Source organism: Callithrix jacchus, chromosome 6, assembly GCF_049354715.1.
Source record: "Callithrix jacchus isolate 240 chromosome 6, calJac240_pri, whole genome shotgun sequence".
NCBI lineage: Eukaryota > Metazoa > Chordata > Mammalia > Primates > Cebidae > Callithrix > Callithrix jacchus.
This window is the reverse complement of record NC_133507.1, coordinates 127084222-127107978: the sequence shown is the minus strand read 5'-3', so window position 1 is coordinate 127107978 and position 23757 is coordinate 127084222. Positions and strand designations below refer to the sequence as shown.

Here is a 23757-nt window from a genome sequence, read left to right as displayed (position 1 = left end):
CCTTCAATAGCACCATTTTTATTTCCATTATGATCTCTCAGAATCTTAGTCTCACCTTCTTAGCTCTGTGACATTGCAAGTAGCTGAATCCCTTTAAGCATCAATTTCTTCATCTGTAAGATGAGGATAAAAATACTCCAGGAGGCTGGGCAAGGTGGCTCATGCTTGTAATCCCAGCACTTTGGGAGGCCAAGGCGGGTGGACCTTCTGAGGTCAGGAGTTCGAGACCAGCCTGGCCAACATGGTGAAACCTCATCTCTACTAAAAATACAAAAATAAGCTGGGTATGGTGGTGTGAGCCTATAGTTCAAGCTACTAGGGAGGCTGAGGTAGGAGATTTGCTTGAACCTGGGAGGTGGAGGTTGCAGTGAGCTGAGATAGTGCCACTGCACTGCAGCCTGGGTGACAGAGCAAGACTCCATCTCAAAAATAAAATAAAATAAAATCCACTCCACAAGGTTGGGGAAGAGGTGGAATGCAAAAAAAAAAAAAAAAAAAATTAAAAAAAAAATATGTAAGGGGCTAGGCACTGTGCCAGGTACACCAGGGATGTTTCAGAGATATTTTATTTTCCCATCTCCCTCCAGTCCCGTTTCAGTTTTCCCCTGGGCCATCCCTTCTTTAATTGTTAGTGACAAAGACTCCCCACCGTGGGGCGCCGACCTCCCTAAGTGTGAGGTTCACATCAGCAGCCTCTAGTCAACACGTCTTCTTAAAAGGAATCAGCCTCATATTAGATAAGACAATAAAAACCTTTCTCTAAAAGCAGGGGCAGTCTTGAGGGCCCCAGTGTCTACGTGCACACAACCATTAGCCTCAGTGAGACAGGGCAGGCTGCCCTTCTGAAGCCTGTGCTCATTTCAGGCAGAGTCAAACTGGCCAGGGCTGGGGAGAAAGCACCTCAAAGACCCTTAGCTTGGTCCATGGGACAGTGCAAACATAACGTACCATTTTATCTTGACAGACACACATTTTCCAGCCCCGGTATGTGCTCTGGCAGTCCTCACTGTGGTGGGTTTGTGCTTGCTTTCTGGGATCCCAGTTAATACTCCTGTCACAACTGCTTAGGTGGGAAACTTCCTCCCACCAGCTCCCTTCCAACTGCTGGCCGAGGCACCATTATTTACTGAAAACCATCCATCTCCCTCTCCGTCCTTTTCTGTTTGTATATTTTGCATCAACCTGTTAAAGCAACACTTAAGAAATCTCTTCCTTGTGGGTAAAGGGAGGGCTAGGAATGCACCCTTCTCTGGGATGTGCCTGCCAATGGTTCCTGTCACACACAAGGATCTGGGGTTGCCGGCTGTCTGCAGGAGGGGCTGGTGTGAGCTGGGGAGGCCTGAGGCCTCGCTTCAGCCCCCAGGAGCTATGTTACTTAGCCACTTTCAAATAATAGGCTTGTAAAGGAAGTATAAGAAGGAGTGGTCCAGGATTAATTCATTCTTAGACCCCACAGGGCTGGACTCCCATACTGTAAAAAGAACCACTGAAGCTACTTAGAATTTGGAGAAGTCAAAAAGGCAGTGTCACCCCCCAGGGAGAAATGGAGAGATGGTCACAGATTGAGAAGGCTGTGAACATTTTGGGGAATCTGTTTAGGTCTGTGATTTCAGCGTGGGAGATGGTGCTGACTTTGAAAACGTGCTTTCTCATTTCCAAAACAAAAGTGAAAAGATGCTTAGTTTTCAGGGAAAACTCCCCAAATCTTCTTTAAAACCCTTCCTTGTTACTTTCACACTGAGGCAAGCTCTGCTGGACAGACACATTCCTGTGAGCAATGGTGATGCCCTGGCAATGCGCACAAAGGTTGAGAGGCTCTGCCACCCATGTTCGTTAATCAGACAACTCATCTGGACTAAGAAATGCAGGGCCATGGGTGCAAGAGTCCCAGTCCCAGAAGCAGGCAAAGCTGGGCTTATACCCCAGCTTGGCCACTTTTTAGCTGGGCGACCTCAGGCAAGTTACTGAACCTTTCTGAGCCTCAGAAATGGAGGTGGCGGGAAGAATAAAGTAGAGATATTCCAATCTTCTCCTAGGGTTGGGGGTGAGACTCAAATAACAAAATCTAATCTATATAAAGTGTTAGTACATAGTCTGGCACTCAGTGTTGTATTCTCACACCCATTCCAAAAGTGAGGAGGCTGAGTCACAGAGAGAAGCGACCCTGTCTAAGAGATGGAACGAATGAGCAGAGGGGCAGTATCAGCAGGAATGGAAATCTGTTCAAACGTTTTGGAAGGCATTTTGGCGAAATGTGACAAAAGTTAATATGTACATAGCCATTAATCCAGCAATCCTACTGCTAGGAATTTTTGCTAAGAAAATAATCAGACAATTGTGCAAAGATGCATATGCATCTTTGTGCACATATTTTGAGAAAATATAAAAAGTGGGAGGATATTTTGCTTATAAATAGTTTCAAAGCCCAGCCTAGAGGGAGGGTAAATCCAGTTGGGATATTTATAAAATGGAATACTCTGTTGCTATAATCAATAGTCTGCAGGTCTAGATTTTTTTATTTTTATGGAAAAATGTTCATGCTATACTGTTAACTTTTTAAAAAGAAGATTTTTTAAAAGTATGTTTTAAAAGGTATACATACATTTTCTTACATAAACATACAGAGGAAATCTGAAAGACTATCTACTAAAATATTAACAATGGTGAGAGACATGGGTGGGGGGATAATTGGTAATTTTTACTTTCTTCTTTGTAAAAGAATCCAGCCCTGATGATTTAGCAGATGTAGAAGTAAGTTCATCATCATCACCATCATCATTGTCCATGTCACAGAACTGGAGTGAGGACTAAATGAAACATAGTAGGTCAGGACACCTAGAACAGTGCCAGGGATGTGACCCACGTTCAATAAATAATTTTTTAAACTGTTTTTAAAAGGACCACAAGATAGTTCCAGTCTTTGTGTTGCCAATTTCTCTAGGAAAGACAAAGAGAGGCCCTGACATCCCACTGTCTTGTTCATCAGAAGTGAGAGGGTTTATCTGGTTGCCTAATCACCCGTGGAGTCATTTAGGGGATTAACGGAATCAGCAATGAACAGGGCTGCCCAACAAATGCCACTGTTGCAAGCTTGCCTCAATTTACTCAACGGATATAGACCACCCCCAATCCCTTCTTGTAATGCCGCCTGCAGCAAACACCTCCTTACATAGCTACACACACACAGAGAGAAGGGATGCAATTTGAAAAAGTTTCATAGAATCCAGTCATACTATAAAGTTTTTCTCTGAGCTTGTTGGTTAACGGACCCCTCTGGTGAATCCTTTTGTGAAGGAAATAATCAGCAAACCTTACTTGAACTGCTTTGAAAAACTAGATTTTCCTATAAGATTTGCTTGAGGGGAAGCGACACGGAGTTACAATTCTGCAGCTGACAGCCTCCCCTCTCTAGTGTTCTGGTTCTGCCCTGTGGACAAGCTCCACTTAACCACATGGTCTTCTGGCTGGGCCTTTTCTATAAAGGGCACACTCCAAATGGCATGCCGACTTCATACAGAACGTCTCATTTACCTCCTGTGTGACTGACTCATTTGGGGAAATTTTTTATTATGAGGGATTTGCTGCAGCTGGAGTAAATCTCCTTAGAAATTTCAGTGTTGTCAGGTTCATTTGTGAAGAGTTAGGCAGAGGCGTAGGCAGTTTCTGGCCTTGGAATAAGTACGGCTTTGCATCCAGTGTCTAATAACCAGTGTTTGGTAAAGGAATCTGGGGTACAGACTCAGAGCTCACCCTAACGAGGGTCAAGTGGGATGACTTGGAAAGCCGCTCCCCTTAGAACGTATCACTCGTTTTCCAGAAGGCAACATAAACCAGCGAACAGACATATTAACTAGAGTGTTTGCATTTCATTATTCATAATCTCTCCTAAATGAAAAAATTCCTTTCAAAGCTTTAACACTACCTTGTATTGTTTTATTTATTCTTTTCCTGAGCTGAAGGAGCCATCTCTACTCTCAGTTCTTTATTTTCTCTAAAATGGTTCCCCCAGTGCCTTTTTACTTGTCTCCTCACAGAGTCTGACATCTGCAGGGTGAGCATTTGTATAGAGAATGCTTTCTCTACTTTCTTTCTCAACTTCAAAGTCCTATGTTTCTCTCCCCAAACCTACATTTGGGCCATGGGAAATTTTGACAGTGAAGTTAATTTTAAGAGTCCACGGGAGAGATATGAAAAAGCAACAGTCTCATCTCTTCCCCTCATCACTAGGCAAACATGAAAAAGGGCTTCCTAGTTTCCGTAACTGTCTCCACGCTTGACACTTCCCAGCAGGGAACCAAAGGCTGGGTTAGTCGATGGAGCCTGTGCTGGAAGATCCACCAAGCTGAGGTCCTTCTCTCAGGGTACGGAAATATCTGGCCCTTATCAGAATCCAACTTTAGGGATGCCACACAGAACCACTTGCAAGGGGATTTCTGTATTGAAGCTGGAGTAATGAGGTCCTCCGAGGAAGAATACTACACCCCTTCTATGGGACTTGGGTTTACGTATCAGAACGTCTATGTGCCCAAGTTCTGATATCATAACCTCTGCCAACCAAGCAAGGCCTCCTTTCACACTACTCACATCATACAATGTATATGGTGAGCTCTTTCCACTTTTTCCAACTCCAGGGCCTTTGCAAGTGTTCTTTCCTCTGCCTGCAATACTGTTTTTTTTTTTTTTTTTGTAGGAAGAGTCTCACTCTGTCCCCTAGACTGGAATGCAGTGATGTGATCCCAATACTGGCTCACGGCAACCTCTGCCTCCCAGGTTAAAGACTCCTGGCCTCAGCCTCCCAAGTAGCTGGGCTTACAGGCACCCACCACCACACTTGGCTAATTTTTGTATTTTTAGTAGAGACGGTGTTTCACCATGTTGGTCAGGCTGGTCTTGAACCCCCAGCCTCAGGTGATCCGCCCGCCTCGGCCCCGCAAAGTGCTGGGATTACAGGCATGAGATTACAAAGGTCTGGGATTACATTATTACCATGACCGGCAATACTCTTCCGTTAGCGTTTTCCAGGGCTGGGTGTTGCTCATCCTTCAGGCTTAAGTGCAAATGTTACCTCCTCAGAGAAGCCTGCTGGCAAGTCCTTCAGTTCAACCTTGTTTAAACAGATCAACTATATCAAAAGAGCAAGATTCTGTTAAGTTTCTTACATACCTTATTCCCATTTTGTGGAAATCTAACAAAGGCTATAAGGATTCTTTACACCTGGTACCTACTGACGCTACTGTGCTATGACAATCTGGTATCTTTATTGCCCTCGGATCTTCATCCCATAAAGAGACGAAGGGAGGGAGGGCAGGTCTCTGTGCCCTGGAGTTTGACTACTTGGTGTCAAAGCCTGCCTCTCACCTTTCCTCCTCATGTGACCTTGGGCAGGTCACTAAACCTCTCAGAGCCTCAATGTCTGCGTCTGCAAATGGATGGTAATTGTAACAGGGTCTGGTTTGGATGAAATAAGGATTAAATAAAATAATACCCAAACTGAGGGCCTGGCCTATAGTAAATACTCAATAAAATGTGACCAGTTTGCAGATATACCAGCTTCTTAGAAAATGGGTGGTACAGATGAAAGGCAGAAAGTCAAAGAAATGAAATTTACTTAAAAAAATCTGACCTGATAGTGAGCTGCCTTCTCCATGAGGGCTGGGCGATTGTACTGAGCCCAAGGCATAGCCTTATTTTCTACATCACCATCCTCTTACTTCCTTCATAGCTATGATCATAACCTAGAAAGGTCTTTTCAGTATACTTATTTGTTTATGATCTGTCTCCTGCAGGAGAAATAAGCATCATCAGGGCAAGGACCTTGCCTCTTCACTGCTGAATTTATGATGCTTGCTTGGTGCCTAGCAAGTAGGAGGTCTCATTCATTTGAGTAAATAAATGTAAATGAATGAGAGACTTGAGGTTGGTGTTCCGTGTTAAGAAGAATGCATGCTATGATGATGCTTTCCGTGGAGTTTGATCCATTTTATACTCTCTGCCTTTGTGCCCCAACACATTTACTGAGCTATTCTGGTTGTATCTGAAAACCAAAATGTTGCCTTGTGACTCAAAAACACGAAATATAACATTTTGAGTGGAAGAAACATCTCAAATCATGCTGACAGCATTTTCACTATTAGCGGCAAACAAATCAACTATAATTAAAATGCTGTCAAAGTGATTTGAGATTTTTCTCACACTTTCAAAGTTCCATATTTCATGAGTAGATTATCCAGGCCAGAGAATGTATCACCTCCTGGAGTGCCTTTCTTCCAGGAGGCTCAAAGACATCTACAAACCCTGTCTTATTAATCCTTACATTAAAACCTGCGAGGAAATTAGGAGGAAAAAAACAGCCTTGTCAAAAACAGCTTCCCAACAAAGAAACTGCCTGATGCCTAAGAGGCTGCAAGGCAGGTCTGCACAGTGCTGGGGTCTCTGGTTGGTTCAGGCCTGAAGCCAGGCCACCTGCTCCTTGGGCTCAGCACAATCACCCTGGCTTGATGGAGAAGTCACTTACTTTAAGTAAATCTCATTTCCTTGACTTTCTGCCTTTCATCTGTACCACCTATTTACTAAGAAGCTGGTATATCTGCAAACTGATCACATTTTATTGAGCATTGACTATAGGCCAGGCCCTCGGTTCAGATATTATTTTATTTAATTCTTATTTCATCCAAACTAGGCTGCATTACAATTACCATCTGTTTGCAGATGCAGCCATTGAGGCTCTGAGAGGTTTAGTGACCTGCCCAAGGTCACATGAGGAGGAAAGGTCAGAGGGAGGCTTTGAACCCAAGCAGTCAAACTCCAGGGCACAGAGACCTGCCCTTCCTCCCTTTGTCTCTTTGTGGGATGAAGATTTGCGGGCAAGGAAAATATCAGATTGTCATAGCTCAATAGCATCAGCAGATTCCAGGTGTAAAGAATCCTTATGGCCTCAGGTTTCCACAAAATGTGTGTAAGGTACATAAGAGACTTAACTGAATCTTGCTCTTTCTATATAGTTTTTCTGTTTAAACAAGGCTGAAGGACTTACTAAAATTAATAGACAAATCACCAACAAGGAAAGTGAGCGGATTTGGAATCCATGGTTTTAAGACTCACCCAGCAGAAATCTAGCTTGTAAGAGTTCGATGGGATAACGTTAATTTTTGTAAGTGCAGTATTTTTATGAGCACATACATATCCATATGTGAACATATGGCCCATGGAGTGTGGAAGCAGCATCCCGTATATTTATAAGCTCTTAAACTATCATCTAGAGCACATATTCTTAAATGCATGGATTTCTACTAGGGCCCACACACAAGTGTAAGTGGGCTGGGGAAGCTCTATCATTGTTTGCTGAAATTCTGTGTTAGTGTGTAGGCATGTTTTTCTAGGGAAGGCATTTGTGACGGAAGAAATGTTAAATGACTGTTAACTGAAACATGCCTGTCTAAGTGGGTGCTGTGTAATCTGGGAAGGGTAGCACGAGGGCTTTGTGGACAGACCCATCTAGTTTCTGGCACTTGCTTGTGGTGTGATGGTAGGCCAGGTATTTAACCTCTTTGGGTTTCAGTTTCATCATCTACAAAATGGACATAATAACAGTCTCCACCTTTGGGGATTGCAAAGGTACATGCAGGCCCAGCACAGTGCCAGATGCCTTAGGAAGCGCCCTGGAGACCCTGGCTATTTTTATTATTACCAGTGTTCAACAAAACAGGATAGTGGTTGTGGAGAAGAGAAGAGTTACACACACATGATACCTTGGGAGCCAGACAGAGGAAGATAAAATGAAAAGCACAGTTAGAGGCAGCCTCAATGCCCCGCTTCTTGCCTCAATGCCCCCCTTCTTGGGGCTGAGTTGCTAAAAAATCCATCAACAGTGCTTCAGACACTTGAGTTTTGGAGATTTTATTTCAAACTTGTGTTTCTGAGCCCAGGCTGTGTTGAAAACCACCCGTCCTCCATCTGCTGTGTCTTGGATAGCAAGGTACTCAACCTCCCAAGAGGCTGGTGAGTTAATGCACATCGGTGGGTCAGCACAGTGCCTGGCAAGCAACACGTGCTCAATGAGTAGCCATTTGTTGTTATTGCTGCTGTCATTGTTACTTGCTCTTTAACTCCAAGGGCTCAGTTTCCACACTCCGTGTTTGTTTGTGTATCTGCATCAGTACCAAGTGCCTTTTAAATAGTAGCTGTTTGCAGTTGCATTTTCTTCCTTCATTTCTTCTCACCACAAATCTCTGATATTTTGAGCTTCTTTATCCACAGTCCCCTCACATCCAGGGTCACCAGGGTGCTTCAGAAGAGAGGAAGTCTGACCACCCACCAAAGGAAGTAGGTAGAGAGAATAACGCAAAACAAACTGAAGGAATTATTCCAAAAAACCTTGAAGGCAAGAGAATGGAAATGACAAATAACATCTATTTATAATGACTGGCTATTTTTCCGCAGAGGCTCTGCGAGGATGGCGAGGGCCCCACCAATCTCTTTGTTCCTTGTGGAGAGGGCTGCCAAGAATGCTTCCCGATGTGAGGAAGGAGGCCGCTGCAGACAGCGCGTCTGATAAGTCACCCTCAAGGTGAACTTTCGGAGAATTAAGGGCACACAACAAAGCCTCCTCCACTTCTGCCCTGATCCATTGGGTGAACACTGCTTCCCTTGCTGACCTGGCTGGACAGCAAGGCACATTCCTGAGGGCGTGTGGTCACGGGTCTGCTCTGCTTCTGCAACAGCACACACACTGGAGGCCACCTGGATGAAACACGTTTGCTTACGTAGGGAATGGTTTTCTAGGCAACCAGTGCCAATGCGAAGTTGAAGGCTTTGGGGCAGGCTGCTTTCAGCGTGAGTGCTGGGTCTTTCGTTGGTCTGCTCTGTGTCTATAAAATCCTCACCCTCTGCAGTCAGCTTAAAGGACCCCTTGCTAGCATTCTGGAATGATACCAGAGTATCATTTTTGCCCATTTCTGTTTTCCTCAGTGGCAGCAGTGGCACTAGCAGGTGGGGACTTGGATGTAAAGGTGAATCCCAGCAGAGTCAGGACTCACTAAATTTTCCTGTGCTGGCCTGGGTCAGTCACGCTTGCATGCCTCAGTTTACCTCATTTGACAAAAGGGAACAAGGATCATGCCTTTGTGCCCGATGGGGCTGCCTGCACGTGTGACCACTGAAGGGAATCGGAGCACAGCATCCAGGGCCCCCAGTGTGCTGGCGGTGCCCCTTCACTTGGCAGGGTGAACATTTCTCTCTGAAATAGGTGTTCATGAATCTTGGCTCCTGGGGGATCCAATTGTGAGAGCAAATCATAACTTCCCCATCTGCCTGAAAAATAGCAGCCTGCTGGGAACGGAAGTGTACGGGCACCAGGGAATCCATCATGGCAAGAGAAAAGTCCTTTTTTGTTTTTCCAGGGATTTAGGCTCCATATCATTTTTCTCTTCCCCTTTGCTGGCATCCAGCTTCCCTAACAAAACTTGGAAGATGCAAAACTCATCTGAAAAACGTGCCATGCAGAAATCCAAGTAGGGGCCAGTTTGGGAGTAGGTGGCAGGTGTGATGGGCCCCCCTTTTAGAGTTCATTTACTTGGAGCTTCAGGTTACAGAGCTTGGAGCTTCTCCTGGCTCCAGGGGCAGACTTGTCACTACTGTACAAAGAGCACCATGGTGTGGAAATGACGGGCCTGCTCTAATGTCCAAGCAGGAAGGGGCTGCTGCCATGCCGGGGTGGAGATCCTGAATCTAGCACTCAGAGGCCAGTCAGCTGGAACTGCTTCCGCTTGTGACTATGCTCTCGACAGCTGTATTCTGAAGCATCATGCTACAAAGGCAGCCGGCGCCACGAGAGGCATGTTAAAGCACTCGCCTCCTCTCCCCATCCCAGAAAAGCCCTTTCCATTCTGAGAGAACAGGTCGGGGTTTGTTGGGGTGGAGGAAGGAAGCATATGGGAATGTTGGGTGCTCCCGGCTAGAGCCTCCTGAGATCGTGGAGAAAGATGTTTAGAAAGGACATGAGCTTCTACAAGCAAGGGAACCAGATAACAGGAAGTCTCTGGGCAGGATGGGAGCTGTGTGAGTCAGACCTTGAAGGATCTTTATTCATCCCACAGCCATAAGCAGGCTGTTTGTTTTGTGCACAGAGCTTCTGACTGGTTGGTTACAATATTGTAGCCACCAGTGGGGGCCCTGGCAGCATGGGAGGAGGCACCAGTGCCAGGGATGAGCATTAAGAGCCGCATGTGGATAAGGGCCCAGGCAGGGAAGAGTACAACAGGGAAGGCCCCCAGAAGATAACTCAGTACCCCAACATCTTACCCAGCAGCCTGCCCTGCTTAGTCTAAATCCTGTATGTGCTTGGATGTCAGTTTTCCAGCAGATGACCCCCAAAATTATACTTTCCTACCCTCCTACCACTCTTAAAAGATGATACAGATAAATCACTTTGAACTTTTAGATGAAAGGTGCTCTATAAACCCGAGGTCTCATCAACTGTAATTGTTACAGTAATTATTTTAATGATAATAATGATGATAATGGGAGGGGGGTCGGTGGGGATGAAACCTCCTACCTTGAGACAAAGAAAATCTCTTCCATTAAAACCTGCATCACGAATCCTCCTGCTCCTAGCTCTCAGCCATCTCTTTCAAACTGCCAATTCCTGGGCTGAAATATTATTTACTCCTTTCCTTTCCAATAAAACAATTATTTGTTCCACCATTTCCCCCCTCGCTCATCTCCGGTGTGTCTGACTTCGTCCTGACAGCTCGGCCATGGACTGTTTACATGTCTCGCTCACCCTCCAAGACTCTGGTTCAGCTCCATTGACACTAAAGGCAGGAGAATTCTCTCGGTGTGAGGAATCAATTACTTCCGCTGACACTCTATTACTGGCCCTCACATCTTTGGACTCCAGATGGAGAGTGAAGGTGGTGGTGAGGATGGCAGGGAATTTGAAGAGGATGGTGAGCGGGGTTGGGGGGACTGAGGGAGTAGGAGGCAGATGACAGGAAGGCAGAGAGAGAGAGAGGAACTGAGAGTCAGGCCTCCAACTTGGATTTAAAGTCACAGAAAGAGATCTCTCTCCTTGACTGCCCCGCTGGTATCCGGAGGTGACTGCATGGCAGGAAGAGGCAAAGAAAAGGAATAAAAAGAGAAAAGGAAAAGAAAAGGCTTGTCAAAGATATCTAAAGAATCAGAGAGGCCCTAAATACCTAAGCACTGGGACGGCAGATGACGGGTCCAAGTAGATTGACACAGGTATACGAAGGCAGCTTTGGCCTGCCTGGCTTCACACCCAGCCCGATGATTACTATTTGTGTGATCTCTCAGGGCCTCAGTATTTCTATCTGTTAAATATAGTAGTACCAGTACCAGTTGTGGAGGTTAAACATGGAAAGCTCTTAGAGTAAGACCTGATGTCTGGCAAGAGCTCAATAAATGTCTGCTATTGTTGTGTAACTCTGAGAGTTCCTCCACAAACATACAGTTGAGTCTCCAAAGGGACAGAGTAGAAAAATATTAGAGACTGCCAAGATGCTTGGCTACACAGCTCGAAAAAAGGTATAAAAAAGTCATGTGGATTTTCATTTTCTGCTGCCCTCACAAACCTCAGCCCAACTCACATTTCTTTCTTTCTCCTTTTCCATTTTCTTCTCCTTTTTAGAAAATTTTATTTTGACTTGGCTAACATTTTTCAGGGATTCTCCTTCTAGGAAAAAAATTTTGATTATGTAAATTAAATACAACCACTACTCTGCAATCAACTGAGATGAGTTGTGAGGCACGAGGTCCCATGATGAAGGACGATGACGGAAGCTCTTTTCTGGTAGGAAAGACAAGGGCAGCTGATATCTCTTTTTTTCTAGACTGATTTATCTAGGCAGAAGTATAAGGATGGAATTAAATTACGTTTTGAGTTTCTCTTAATCCAAAGGCTTAAATCCCTTTGCCACTAAAAAGGACAAAACAAAACGAATATACATTTTTTTTTTTCTATAGGACTCATGACTCCAGGAAAATACACAAATCCCTTTTTAGAAAAATCTAATTTCTTTACTTGGTATATTTCCATCTCTTCTTTATCCCCTCCATATCTGGAGCTCCCACTGTATTTCTTAAGACAGACTCTCAGCCGGTGTAATTAGATGGGAGAATTACATGGAGTTACATGGGGTAAGATGCTGGCCCTCTGGGATCTCTGGGTTCAGAGAAGGTGCCAGGGTGGAGAGGCAGAACAAGGGGGATTGTGCATGATCAAATCTCAAGTGATTTTCTCAGTCAAAAGATAAAGCACATTGTTAAGAAGGGCATCCACAGCGAAGCTTGCATAGAGACAGTTACAATTGCAACACTCATTTTAAGAAATGAACTGCCCAAAGTCATTCCAGCTGCTCTTTAACCTTGGTAAGAGGAGGGAACAATCTGTGAGTTGTTTTTCCCCAATCCATGGGCGAGGTGGAGTTGCTGGGTGGACCCCCTGGTCAAGGTAAGTATAGGGGCAGCGGCCAGCTGCTCCCATTCCTCCACCGCGTACCTGGAAGCGGAGCTGTTTCTGTCATTAGGAGGAATGTTGCAATACAGAAAGGTATTACTGCTCACTGGTTCCTTAGGGGAATCAGAATATTTCTGTGGTTGGGCAGGCAGTAAATAATAATGTCAGTAAGAGTAATCAAACCAATGGCCTCTCCTCAGCAAGCACAAGGTACCCTCTGGAACCACAGAGAATTCTCGCTATGCTTTGCTGGCTTTTCAGACTCCAAGGGACACCAGCTGAAGCCACACCTCCCACTGGTCAATCTGGCCTCCTGCCCTCTATGCATAGGAAAGAGACTTGGATTCAGAAAGTCTTGTGTAAGCAATTCATAAGTACAGCCCCTTTTATTTACCTTTATAATGCTCACTGGTTAAGAAATTGGGTTCAGGCATATTCATTTATTTTGGTTCCTGAAGGCATCTTGTCTTTGAGCATGCTGCTCTCTGTCTATGATACCAGCCAAACACACTCCCCTTCTGCATGGCCAACTTCTTCAGAATTCATATAGGCATCACCTTCTCCAGGGAGCCTTCCTTGATCTTCCCAGCCGACACTGGACCTGGATGCTGTGGAACCACATAACAGGTCCATATCATGTCCCTGGCCAAATGCTTGATGTGGGGAAGGTAGAGAGTATAAGAGTAAAGTACAGTTTGAAAACTAGGGTTTCTGGCTTCAAAACTCTCCTCTGCTACTTATGAGAGTGGAATCTTGGGCCAGTTGCTTAACTTTTTTGAGCCCAAGTTTCTTCATCTGTAAAATGGAAAGAGTAACAGCAACTTTAGGGAAAATAATACGATTTATTCATCACTGTATTCCCAACACTACATATGTGCTTAGCACATAGTAGTTGTTTAATAACTATTTCCTGATGAATGAATGAATGGTCTATTGCCTCTTTGTTGGTGAGAGACTCATGTCCCAAATTGGTTAGTGACATTCATGGCCTGCGTCCTATCCCCTGAGATTATGTCATATCCCCAGATGGACAAATAGGGAAAACAGATCTGTCTGCCTTCCAATACAGATTCAGTTCATGCTGACTTATTGCTTGGCATCTCCAATGTAAAAATATCACTATATCACCTACACATACCTGCCTAGCACCCTCCTAGACAGGCGCCATAGGCGTTAGATATAAAGTGCGTGGTTCATGCCCTTGTAGAATTTACATGCTGAGAACTCAAGATGATCACATATGAACAAAAAAGCAACTGACTCAGGCAACACCAAGTGCTCTGGGAGTTCAGAGTAGGGGCTGATAAGAGGGAACTGCAGGAAGCAAGGAAACTCAGGGGAAGAAGACTGGAGTGTGCAGCTGGACACCACGGAGGGAGGGGAAGGAGGGCTGGAGCCCTGGGAACTCAGGGGGCTCACGCAGATGTAAGACTATGTTTGTTATTTGCTGGGAATGGAGGGTGTTTACTGAGCACAGGGAAACACTGCTGGCTGAGTGGGGAGGGGCAATGACTGATGTCTGGTCTGATCCCTGTTTACCGTGATCAGGTTTTCAACTAGGAAACTGCTACCCTTCTAAGATACCACCTCTTACTTTGGGAGAAACAGACACATCTTCTAAGAGATAGAGGACCCCTCTGGCTATAAATAAACACAAGAGCACCTTGTTTATCTAGGTCACTTAGAGGCCAAATATCCAAAACCTTAAATATGCAGACTATGAGCGTGTGGGGAGTTTAGAAGAAAAGATTATGAGCTACTACACACTGCTGCTGAGAACTCCATCCTCTGTTGCTCTTCGACTTTGTCACTTTGGGATCTTTTCCCCAGTCCTAACTCTGCTGCAAGCTTGGCTGGCTGAAGCCAGCTGGAAATGCTGGCCTTGGGATTGCACTGGCTTGGGCGAAACTTAGATCCCAGAACCCAAACTTTCCAACAGACAGCAAGGGCTCCTCAAGCAAAAAGCTTAGATCCCAGAACCCCAAATTCCCAACAGACAGCAAGGGCTCCTCAATAAAAAAGCAACAAGTCAGAAGGGGAAGGCTCTAGGAGGCAGGCATACTCATAACAGGATGTGAAAGCAGGAGGATTGATAGAAAAGAGTCCCAAACTCTCCCGTGACAAAGTCCAATGATGCTAACACAGTTGCTAATTTATTGGGCATCTACATAAAAAGGCAGAGCAATCTTGCAAAATATTTATGATTATGACAGCTTTGCAGATGAGGAACCTGAGGCCTGGGAAGTTTAAAAGGTCAATAAAAATTCAAATCTAAATCTGCCTATTCCAAATAGGCATTACCTGGTTGCTGTCACAAAAGTGAAGCCTGAGTCATCAAGAAAAAGTTGACTCCTCAATGTAGGTTTCAAAAAGACAAGGAAGTGCAGCACATGATTTAGAATACTCTTGATCAGAAATCCTTTAAAGAAGAACTTTCAGAACTCTTTAAAGTTCTTTTTTAAAGAACTTTAAAGGTGGATATTTCAGTATCTGGACATTTCACCTAAATAGAATGTCATTCTTCAATGATATGTGGTAAATGAGATATTGCTGTGTTGAACATAGCACATAAAATCATTTAGGTAGACTTCCTTAAGAGGTTTTTAGCCTAAGAATGTTCTTTCATTTCTTGCTAGTGGCTTTTGCATTTTCTGAGACCCATCAAGATACCCATCTAGAAATTGCCAATTCTTTTTTTTTTATTTTTCTGAGACAAAGTCTCACTCTTTCGCTCAGGCCTGAATGCAGTGGCGCAACCTCGGCTCACTGCAACCTCTGCCTCACAGGTTCAAGAGATTCTCCTGCCTCAGCCTCCAGAGTAGCTGGAATTACAGGTGTGTACCACAAAGCCTGGCTAATTTTTTTGTATTTTTAGTAGAGATGGGGTGTCACCATGTTGACCAGGTTGGTCTTGAACTCCTGACCTCAGGTGACCTGCCTGCCTCGGCCTCCCAAAGTGCTGGGATTACAGGTAGAAATTACCAATTCTTAAAAGGGCCCAGCCTCTTAGTTTTGGTTTTTTTTGAACCTCTGGGATGGGGTGGGTGCTGAGCCTGTTTTTGAACTCCTCAACAAGCTGTGTATCATATGGAGGTGGGTGTTTTTAAAAATGTATACATTTAAAATTTTAGAAATGGAAAAAACCACTCAACTTTGTGTATGGGTTTCTAAAACCATAACATTCAGTCTGTTGGCTGATGACTCAAGTGAAAGGCCTCTGTCTGCCAGGGCAGCAACATCCTAGCAGCCTCCACTCCTCGGGGAATAAAATGTCTTCTCTCTGTTTGCCCAGACGGCCCGGAGTCTTGCCCTTTTGTCCTTAGGCCACAGGAGTCTGGCAGTGCCACGGCGGCCTCTGGTTTCTGCCCACCGGTTCTACACAGGCCCCCAAACAGCCTATGGGTGCCCAGGATTTGCTTTTCTGCAAGTGCCTGGAGGGAGGAGTCAAGGGAAGCTCACCAGAGATGGTGGCCTTGAATTGCCCTGAGTCAGGCAAAGCTGTGGCTTGTGAGTGAAATTTTCCAAGCACACAGCAAACTTCAATGGAACAAGGTTAATAATAAGCAATGGTTAGGGGAAAAGGTCTGTCTGGGGTTGAGTCAGCAACTGTCTCAACCTTTGGGATGTAGACTTCAAGGTATACAGAGAGCCGAGGGCCCAGGGGCCACAGCCCAGGATAAGTAATTTCATATCATGGCCCTGTTCCCAGGCCTCCGGGCAATCTTTGTGGTTAACCCAGCACATAGGAAGAACCCGGGCAAACACGAGGTTGGGCGTGCGGACTATTGCTCTTTCTTCACAGCTAGGCTGGCTTCTTCTCCTGACTTTCTTGCTCAGTTCCCCTTTTTGCTGGGGTGTTGCTGCTGTGCGCTGTGATTGGGAGACCAGCCCAGGCAGTTTTCGTTTGGGAAGTATCCACCTTACAGGCCTGCAGAGCCAAATCCAATTTGAAGCATGCACCCAAAATAAAAGGAGAAAGCAGGCTAATTTCCTTGGATAGTGAGTGCTTTCCAAACCCAGGAGCTCCCTTGGAATGAAAATGCAGTATGGAAGAGAGTGGGAGAGCCAGAACAAGACAGAACTTCCAGGACTTCAGTTAGATTAATTGTTCCTTTCACAAGAAAGTACAACAAGGAAGTGGGGAGGGCAAGCCCGTTTACTACAAATGCAAATGGCCAGGGGAAAAGTCAGAAATACCTTGAAGAATGAGAGGCTGAGAAAACCAGATGTGTCTTTCTAAATACAAACTAATGAGAGAGAGAAAGAGAAATGGGGAGTAGAGGAGAAAAGTGGGGAGGAACAGAGAATTAATGACAAAGTTAGGTGGATGAGGGTTAATCCTAACAGAGCCTCTCTGACAGTTTGGCACCAGGGGAAACAGATCCCAGAAAGATTTTTTTCTGACCTCCCTCACTTTTTAGGTTCAAACCAGACACATGAGGTCATGGAATGAGGAGAAAAACAGGAAGTAATTTAGCGAGGATGATAAGCCAGAAGATACCCCTGTAAATCGCTGCTTCCCCCACTCCAACTCCAGCAAGGGCAATGCCTTCTTCTTTCCCTTCTCAGAGGCTCTGGCAACCTTCAGTTCTCCCCAACTCTGGGACTGAGTCCTGTATATGGAAGGGGCACCCCGCAGCCTGAAGCAGGCCAGGAGCATGTTTTTCTGGCTTTTCATCCTTCCCAACATGTTTTAAGTCATGCTTACTAGCTCCTAAGATTTTCCCTCCAAAAGCCATGCTTTCTCCCTCTGCCACTATGAATATACATAGGATGACCTCTTGGCAATTTCCCTGGGAGATTTGCTAGCATAAGCATAACAGAATTTGGCCCTCAGTCAAGAGAGGTGCTTAGTCAAATTTCTCTGAGCTCAGACCTAGTCTCTCTGTACATTATGTATGCTTCCATTTGTGCCAACCTTCTGCAGTCCAGCCAGAGGAATCAGGGCCCCAAACCCCTTATGAAGAAGCTCTTCTAACAGAAATTCTTGATCAAGTTCACTGTCAGGGAATCAGAAGGCTTGAGATGCTGAGCAAATGTATCCAGGGTGCGCATGTAACTTAGACAAAGAGGAACTGATGAGTTTCCCTATGTCATCCGTTGAGTCAAGAGTGGATGTGGGATTAGAAACTCCATCTTATGACTCTTAGTCATATGAGGCATCTATCCGGGAAACCCTTTGATTTTCAACAAAGACTACCTCTTGTTAGGAGAAAACCATTATGTAGGTGCAAAGTAGTCCTAGGAGGATAATAATGACATCAATTCACTGAGCCTCACAGTCTAGCACTAGTTAGAGAGGGGCCTTCTTTCCTCCATGAGGAAATCTGGCCCAGACCTGGCCTGTGGGAGCTTTGCCTGCTCCTTGGTACCTGTCCCGCCAGCTTGCCCCTTTATTAATTTTTCAGTATTCGCAATGCCTTAATAGCAAGGAATGCTTAGACAATTTATTAGTCACATGGGAGCACTGAACACTTATCAGAGTAACAGCACATTTAGGGCAGAATATGACTGTTGGCATATTCTTTTCTGCACAAAAACTCTCACTTTAATTCCAATGAGGAAAGACTTTCTAAGAAGGAGCTCAGTAGACAGTGCAAAGCACATCTGCATTCCAGACATGATAATGCTGCCTGCTTCCCAACCTTAACTTTTGGGGACCTCGGTGTTAACATGGCATTTCTAACGTACTTACAAGTGTCTAAATGTCCACTTGGGAGTTCCTAAGCCACACATTTCCAGGGTGGCAGAACCAATGCTGTAACACCAGCTGAGTCACGTTGGGTGACTGACCTAACCTCTCTGTGCTTCCCTTTTCTCTCTTTGCAAAATGGAGATCATAACAGCACTAACTTCCCAGCCCACTGTACAAAGCAAATGGATTAATATTTGTAATGCAATGAGAACAGAGTTTGTTAAATAAATCCCTAACACTGACTTTGAGACTCTAACTTGTGTAGCACAGGTATTAAGAACCAATATGAGTCTTAGAACTACTTTGATTTTTTTACCCCCCCTGTTTTTTCTATAAGGAAACCAGTTACCACTGTATAAAGTAACAGGCTGATCCTGCGTGGCTGGATGCAGAGTCTCCATTTGGGGATACGGCTGCTATCTTACTAAGGAAACGGGTAGGGTTTACACATGTAATAGCCTTGGAAATGGGTAGATCTCCAAGTGGAAGGTAAACCCCAAAGTCAAGCGGTGGGGTTTTGTAGGCCACCCCCTGCCACCGCATGGAAATTCTCCCCCACTGCCAGCCTTTGGAGGTAGGTTAATATTCTCTACTTTTCACTCAAGAAGGCTTTTCCCACCATACTGTGGGATCAACCACACCTTTATTTCCCTGGAAAGGGAATGTTCCCCTGAGGTTTTCCTCTGGGGCCAGGATCCACCACTGGTTAGCAGCAGGTCTTGGGGTGAGGGGTGCTGCTAGAAGTGACAAGAGCCGGGGTGGGGGGTAGAGCACGTGCGTCTCATGGAGGGATACACAGGGGGACAGGACGGAGCTTACTTGCAGTCGTGCTTCTCGATTTCAAAGTGAGGGTTGAAGTTGAGGACAATCTTCTGGTTGGGGTCGGGGGCGTAAACAATCCACTCGCAGTTCTGGTGGGAGGGGTAGTCCTGGGGGTAACCAGGAGAGGTGATGTAGCCAGCAACTTTGGAATTCAAACGACCTCCGCACGGTGGGTCTGAAAGAGAAGACAACAACCCAAAGAACTTCACATATGCTGCAGCTTTCTTCCCCCCACTCCCTCCTCTTCTGTACCAGTGCCTGATTAAAACTATTTTACAGACCTTTTATGGCAGTCCAGAAGACTAACCTACTTACTCATTCGGTGGAAGAGATTATTCCAGCTCATCCCTCCCCCTACCCACCCGACTACACACACACACAGATGAAAGTATTCCAGAACGTGGCCATAAATATTCTCAATTACATGGTCTGCGATTAACAAAACAAGAGGACTGCAAACTCAACATGCCTCCCTGCCTTTCCTGCCTCCCCTCCTTGGCCCATCTTCCTCTCCTCGTTCAACCTCCCATCTCTATCTTTATCTCATAAATCCTTCATTTGATTCGGTGTCTCCCAGCCCAGCCCAGGCAGCCGGCAGTCAGGGCTCCGGGAACTGACAATGGTGGTTTTGTGGTGCCGACCCACAAGTGAGCCTGGCAACAATTACATGTGGTGCAGAGGAAGCACTTTCAGCTTTGGGCCAGCACAGGCCCTGGAGGGTGATTGCAGCCTTTTTTTTTTTTTTTTTTTTTAAGAAAAGAAAAAAAAGCAAAACCCCCAAACATTTAATTCCACATATACCACAAATTTGATTTATTATTTCATTATACACCGAATGGAAAAATCTGTATTAGAGAATCTACTGGCTCCAGTCTTGGAATTTCGACAAAGGTGCTTTGTGTTGAATGAATGTCTGTTTCTTGTGCGCTGTCTGCCCACTGTCCCTCCTGCCTGGTCACCACCACCAGAGTGTGCTGCTGCTTTGTCCGGCCACACTGGTCGTTGGCAGGAAGAGCTGGCTCCCTGTACCAGCAGTGCCTGGCTGGAGGCAAACAGCTTCATGTGGCCCAGGAGGGAAGGGAGCCACCTTCAAAGGCTGCAAAGGTGGGTGATGACATTTGAGGAATCTCATCTATTTGGGAGTAAAGTTCTGCAATCCTCAGCAGGAATTCTTGGGAAATAGGGAGTTTTGCTTAAATACCACAGTAGAACAGAAGCTGGGAAGGCACAAGAGACATGGAAATATTCAGAAGGCTCTCAGAGACCTTCCTGAGATGTGTGTGTCTCTTAGCATCAATCACGATTTAATATCGCCATCTGCGTGGAGCAGCATGGGCCTGTGAATTATGTATTACGACTCAGCAGCCGCCCTCCAGGATGGGTCTTTCTTCTGTGTTCACTCTTTGAGGGAACGGGTCATGCATTTTTTAACTCTACAGGTGCACTTTACTATTCCCCATGTCTGTTGGCATTACTATCTCCCAGACCTCTGCTTTAGATTACTGGCCTGACAGGCTTTAAATGTATAAAAGATGGGCACGCTTCACATGGGTGGTTGGGACACAAATCCACACAAGTAGCCTTTCCGGCATCAAGCCTCCAGGAGCTCAAACTGTGCCATGTTGAGCTGCCCAGAATTGAATGGATTCAGGTCCATTTCCTACTGGGTGGAAAACAAAAGCAGCCATTTCGTCAGGCTAGTAGACAGCACATCATCTTACCTAATGACCCTATACCCACCCCAACCCATGAGGACAATGGGACCATCCCTCCCACCCAGACCACAAGAGACCAGCAATGAGGCCCATTTCCTCTGCAGCCAATACCCACAGGCTTTCCAGGTGCCCGCACCACTCATCCATGCTGGGAACCCAATGTCATCTAGCCAGCCAAATTCTAGCCTGTTGGTCCAGGCTTATGCATATAAAATGAGGCAGAGTGGCCCTCTGAGAAGGCAGAGGTGTGAGGACAGATCACAAGCTGCTCTTACTCAACTAGCAGAGGGGGAAATTTCTACTGGCTCCAAAACTGCAGCCCTGCCACCAACTCACCCCAAACCACACTTTTTTCCCTTGGAATTCATCAGAGGAAACCTGAGCTGAGCTCCTGTTTAGTAACTGTTATGGTTTCCACATACTCTCCACTCTCCCCACCCACACTCCCTCCCTCCTTTCCCCATCCCTTCGTCTACTTCTCTCCAATTACTCTTGAAAGAGGAACTTTTCTCCCTCAATTTCCCCACTTCCCAGGTTTAGGCTTTTAGTAATTAGACCAGGCACACAGGTCAGCAGTAAAGACGGGAAACTTCTTCACAAAGGTTTCATTTTTCATCTAAAGTAAAAGTGATCATTCTCCACTACAAAAAAAAAAAAAATGTAAACTATATATATCTCATAGCTGATGGTCTGCACTGTCTGCTGTTAAAGCAAAAGAAAAATGAGTAATGCATTTCTTTTTTACTATCCTTTCTTTATCTGAAGAAAATCAAGGCACTTATTGAAGTATCAGAACTCACTGAAACATGTGCCCCAGTTGTGTATGGTTAACTTTTTCAATTTTCACAAATTTATAAACCCACATTTTTGCTTGGCTTGCATTCACACTCAGAAACACAAAAACATAGATATTGAACACACTTCGAGAACATATACATATCATTAATTCACACTTTAGTCCTGTACACACGTTCACACCTTCTCATAAAATATCACACATCATTTGCACAAACATATATCCACAAAGATAAACACTAGAATTTCTGTTTTTATTTTTCTTGGAGAGAACAGAATTCTTGAAACATATCAGTAAAAATTTTAAAACACACTTAATCATTCTTCATCTCCTCTTGATAACTGATCTTTCATTTCTAGGGTTGGGGACACACATTTCTTAAATACAAACATGTCCCAGTAGAAATTAGCTAGAATTTCTTCTGAAGAGCTATACCATCCATTACTTTGTAGGCCTTTATTGTGCTCAAAAGTGAACTTTATACATGGCTTATGTCCTGTTTCGGAGGAGTCAAGCTAAGCCGAAGGAGAGTTGAACTCAAGGGCAAAAGCCTTAAGGCCAATCTCCATATACAGAGGGGAAATTGACCCTGTGGAAGTTTGAGCTACTGAGCCTGTTTGGTGAGTTGACAAAGGACTTCATTCTGCAACTATTTCGTGAATACCTTTCACCTGTGGCAAATTCATCACCCAAAGAGAGATAGCAAAACCCAGGTTTGGACTGTTCAGAGCAGTTTTCTCCTACGCCTGCCGGATGAGCCAGGCCAGGTCTGAGAAAAGCCCAAGGCTGAAAGGAATAAGGTGACAGCTCCAGATGTAATTGGAAATAAAGAGAACACCAAGTTCTGAGGTTACCAAGTTCTGATGTTCCTCCTCTAATGACTACTTAGGTGTTTCTATTTGAAATGTAAGAGATCAGATTGTCTTAAACTCTTTCTGTCTTGTTCTTTTTCTCTTAAGTATTGCTGTGATGCAGCCTGGGTAACGTAGCCCTGGAAAGGCAAAGGGATATTGTACACCTTCACTTAGGAACTCACCTTCCTACAGAACCCAATCACTTTTCTTGCGAATGTTTAATTTTTAAGAAGTATTAAGAATGGGAAAAGAAGATCTTGTAAAAATCTGGTCTGCCTTCTAGAAAAATTTAGTTGGCATTGTTTTAAAAGATCACTGTATAGCCTGAACTTGACGATAATGTTTGCTAAATACTGAAGCCTGACTGTAGTGAGAACTTTCTAAATAGTCAGATTACTATGGCTAACTTCACAACAGCTTGGTAAAAGACCAATCAGATCCTTCACTTTAGTTGAACTGAAGGAGAGAGCCCTTGGCAAAACCAGGGAAATTTGGGCACTGGCTGGATGTGGGATATAGGGCCCAGTTGTGAAAGGTGAGTCTGGGGTAATGGAACTGGGTTACCAGGAGTGGGAGGGATCGACATAGGCAGAAAGACGGGAGATGGCACCCAGCTCTTAACTCACTCACTTTGACCTTTCTGGGGCTCAGCTTCAAGAACTGTAATTCAATGAATGGACTGAATTAGGTGTGTAGCTTTCAAATTTATTTTTTTTTTTGAAGTACTTTTTTTCTTGAAGAAAACTCTACCTAGACCTCTAATGTACAAAGAAAATAAAAGGGAGCTCTTCTTGGATGCTGGGAGGGAGGTGGCCAGAAGCAGTGTACAGTCCAGGATTCCCAGTCCCTGCCCGCAGCTCGGAGGGGCTTCTCCGCAAGCCCAGCTGGAACATGGTTTGAAACCCTCTAAATGGGGCATCTCGATTCCCTGTTACTTTAAAATGCTATGGGAAAGAGAAAGAGCAGACGATTAGGAGACATCTATTTCCTATGTATACCTGAGGGCACTTAGTAGAGAAAAGCAATCGGTCTCATTTCCCCTGAAAATAATACACTACATTTACTTTACAATTTATTCTTCATCCACAGCATAATCCCAGCTTGTCCCTATTTCCACGGCATTGTTTTCATTTAATTATTGGTAGCAAGGCAAAGAAGAAACTCTTTATTCTACTTTAAAAGAAAGGAGGTTGTCACCTTGCCACTTAACTTACTCCACCAGGGCAGTTCATTGGAAACAGCACTGGAGCAGGATGTAAAAGCCTAGTAATCAAGTCTGGTCTTGTCACTGGCAAGCTGTGTGACCTTGGGTAAGTTAGTAGACAACTCTGAGCCTTTGCTTTCTCATCTATAGAATGAGAAGAGTGATTTTAAAGGTCAGTTCCAGTGCTAAAATCCAA

At 44.8% G+C, this 23757-nt stretch overlaps 1 protein-coding gene across 4 annotated transcripts in view; it reads right to left on the bottom strand.

Annotated features, from left to right (window-relative positions):
* Positions 1-23757, bottom strand: part of NRP2 (neuropilin 2) — a 116503-nt gene that overhangs the window by 82442 nt on the left and 10304 nt on the right. For all 4 annotated transcript variants that reach the window (XM_054257817.2, XM_008999276.6, XM_054257818.2 and 1 more), the window contains one exon: positions 18990-19167. In XM_054257817.2, the coding sequence (XP_054113792.1) occupies positions 18990-19167 (178 nt within the window). The remainder of the gene's footprint in view (positions 1-18989; positions 19168-23757) is intronic.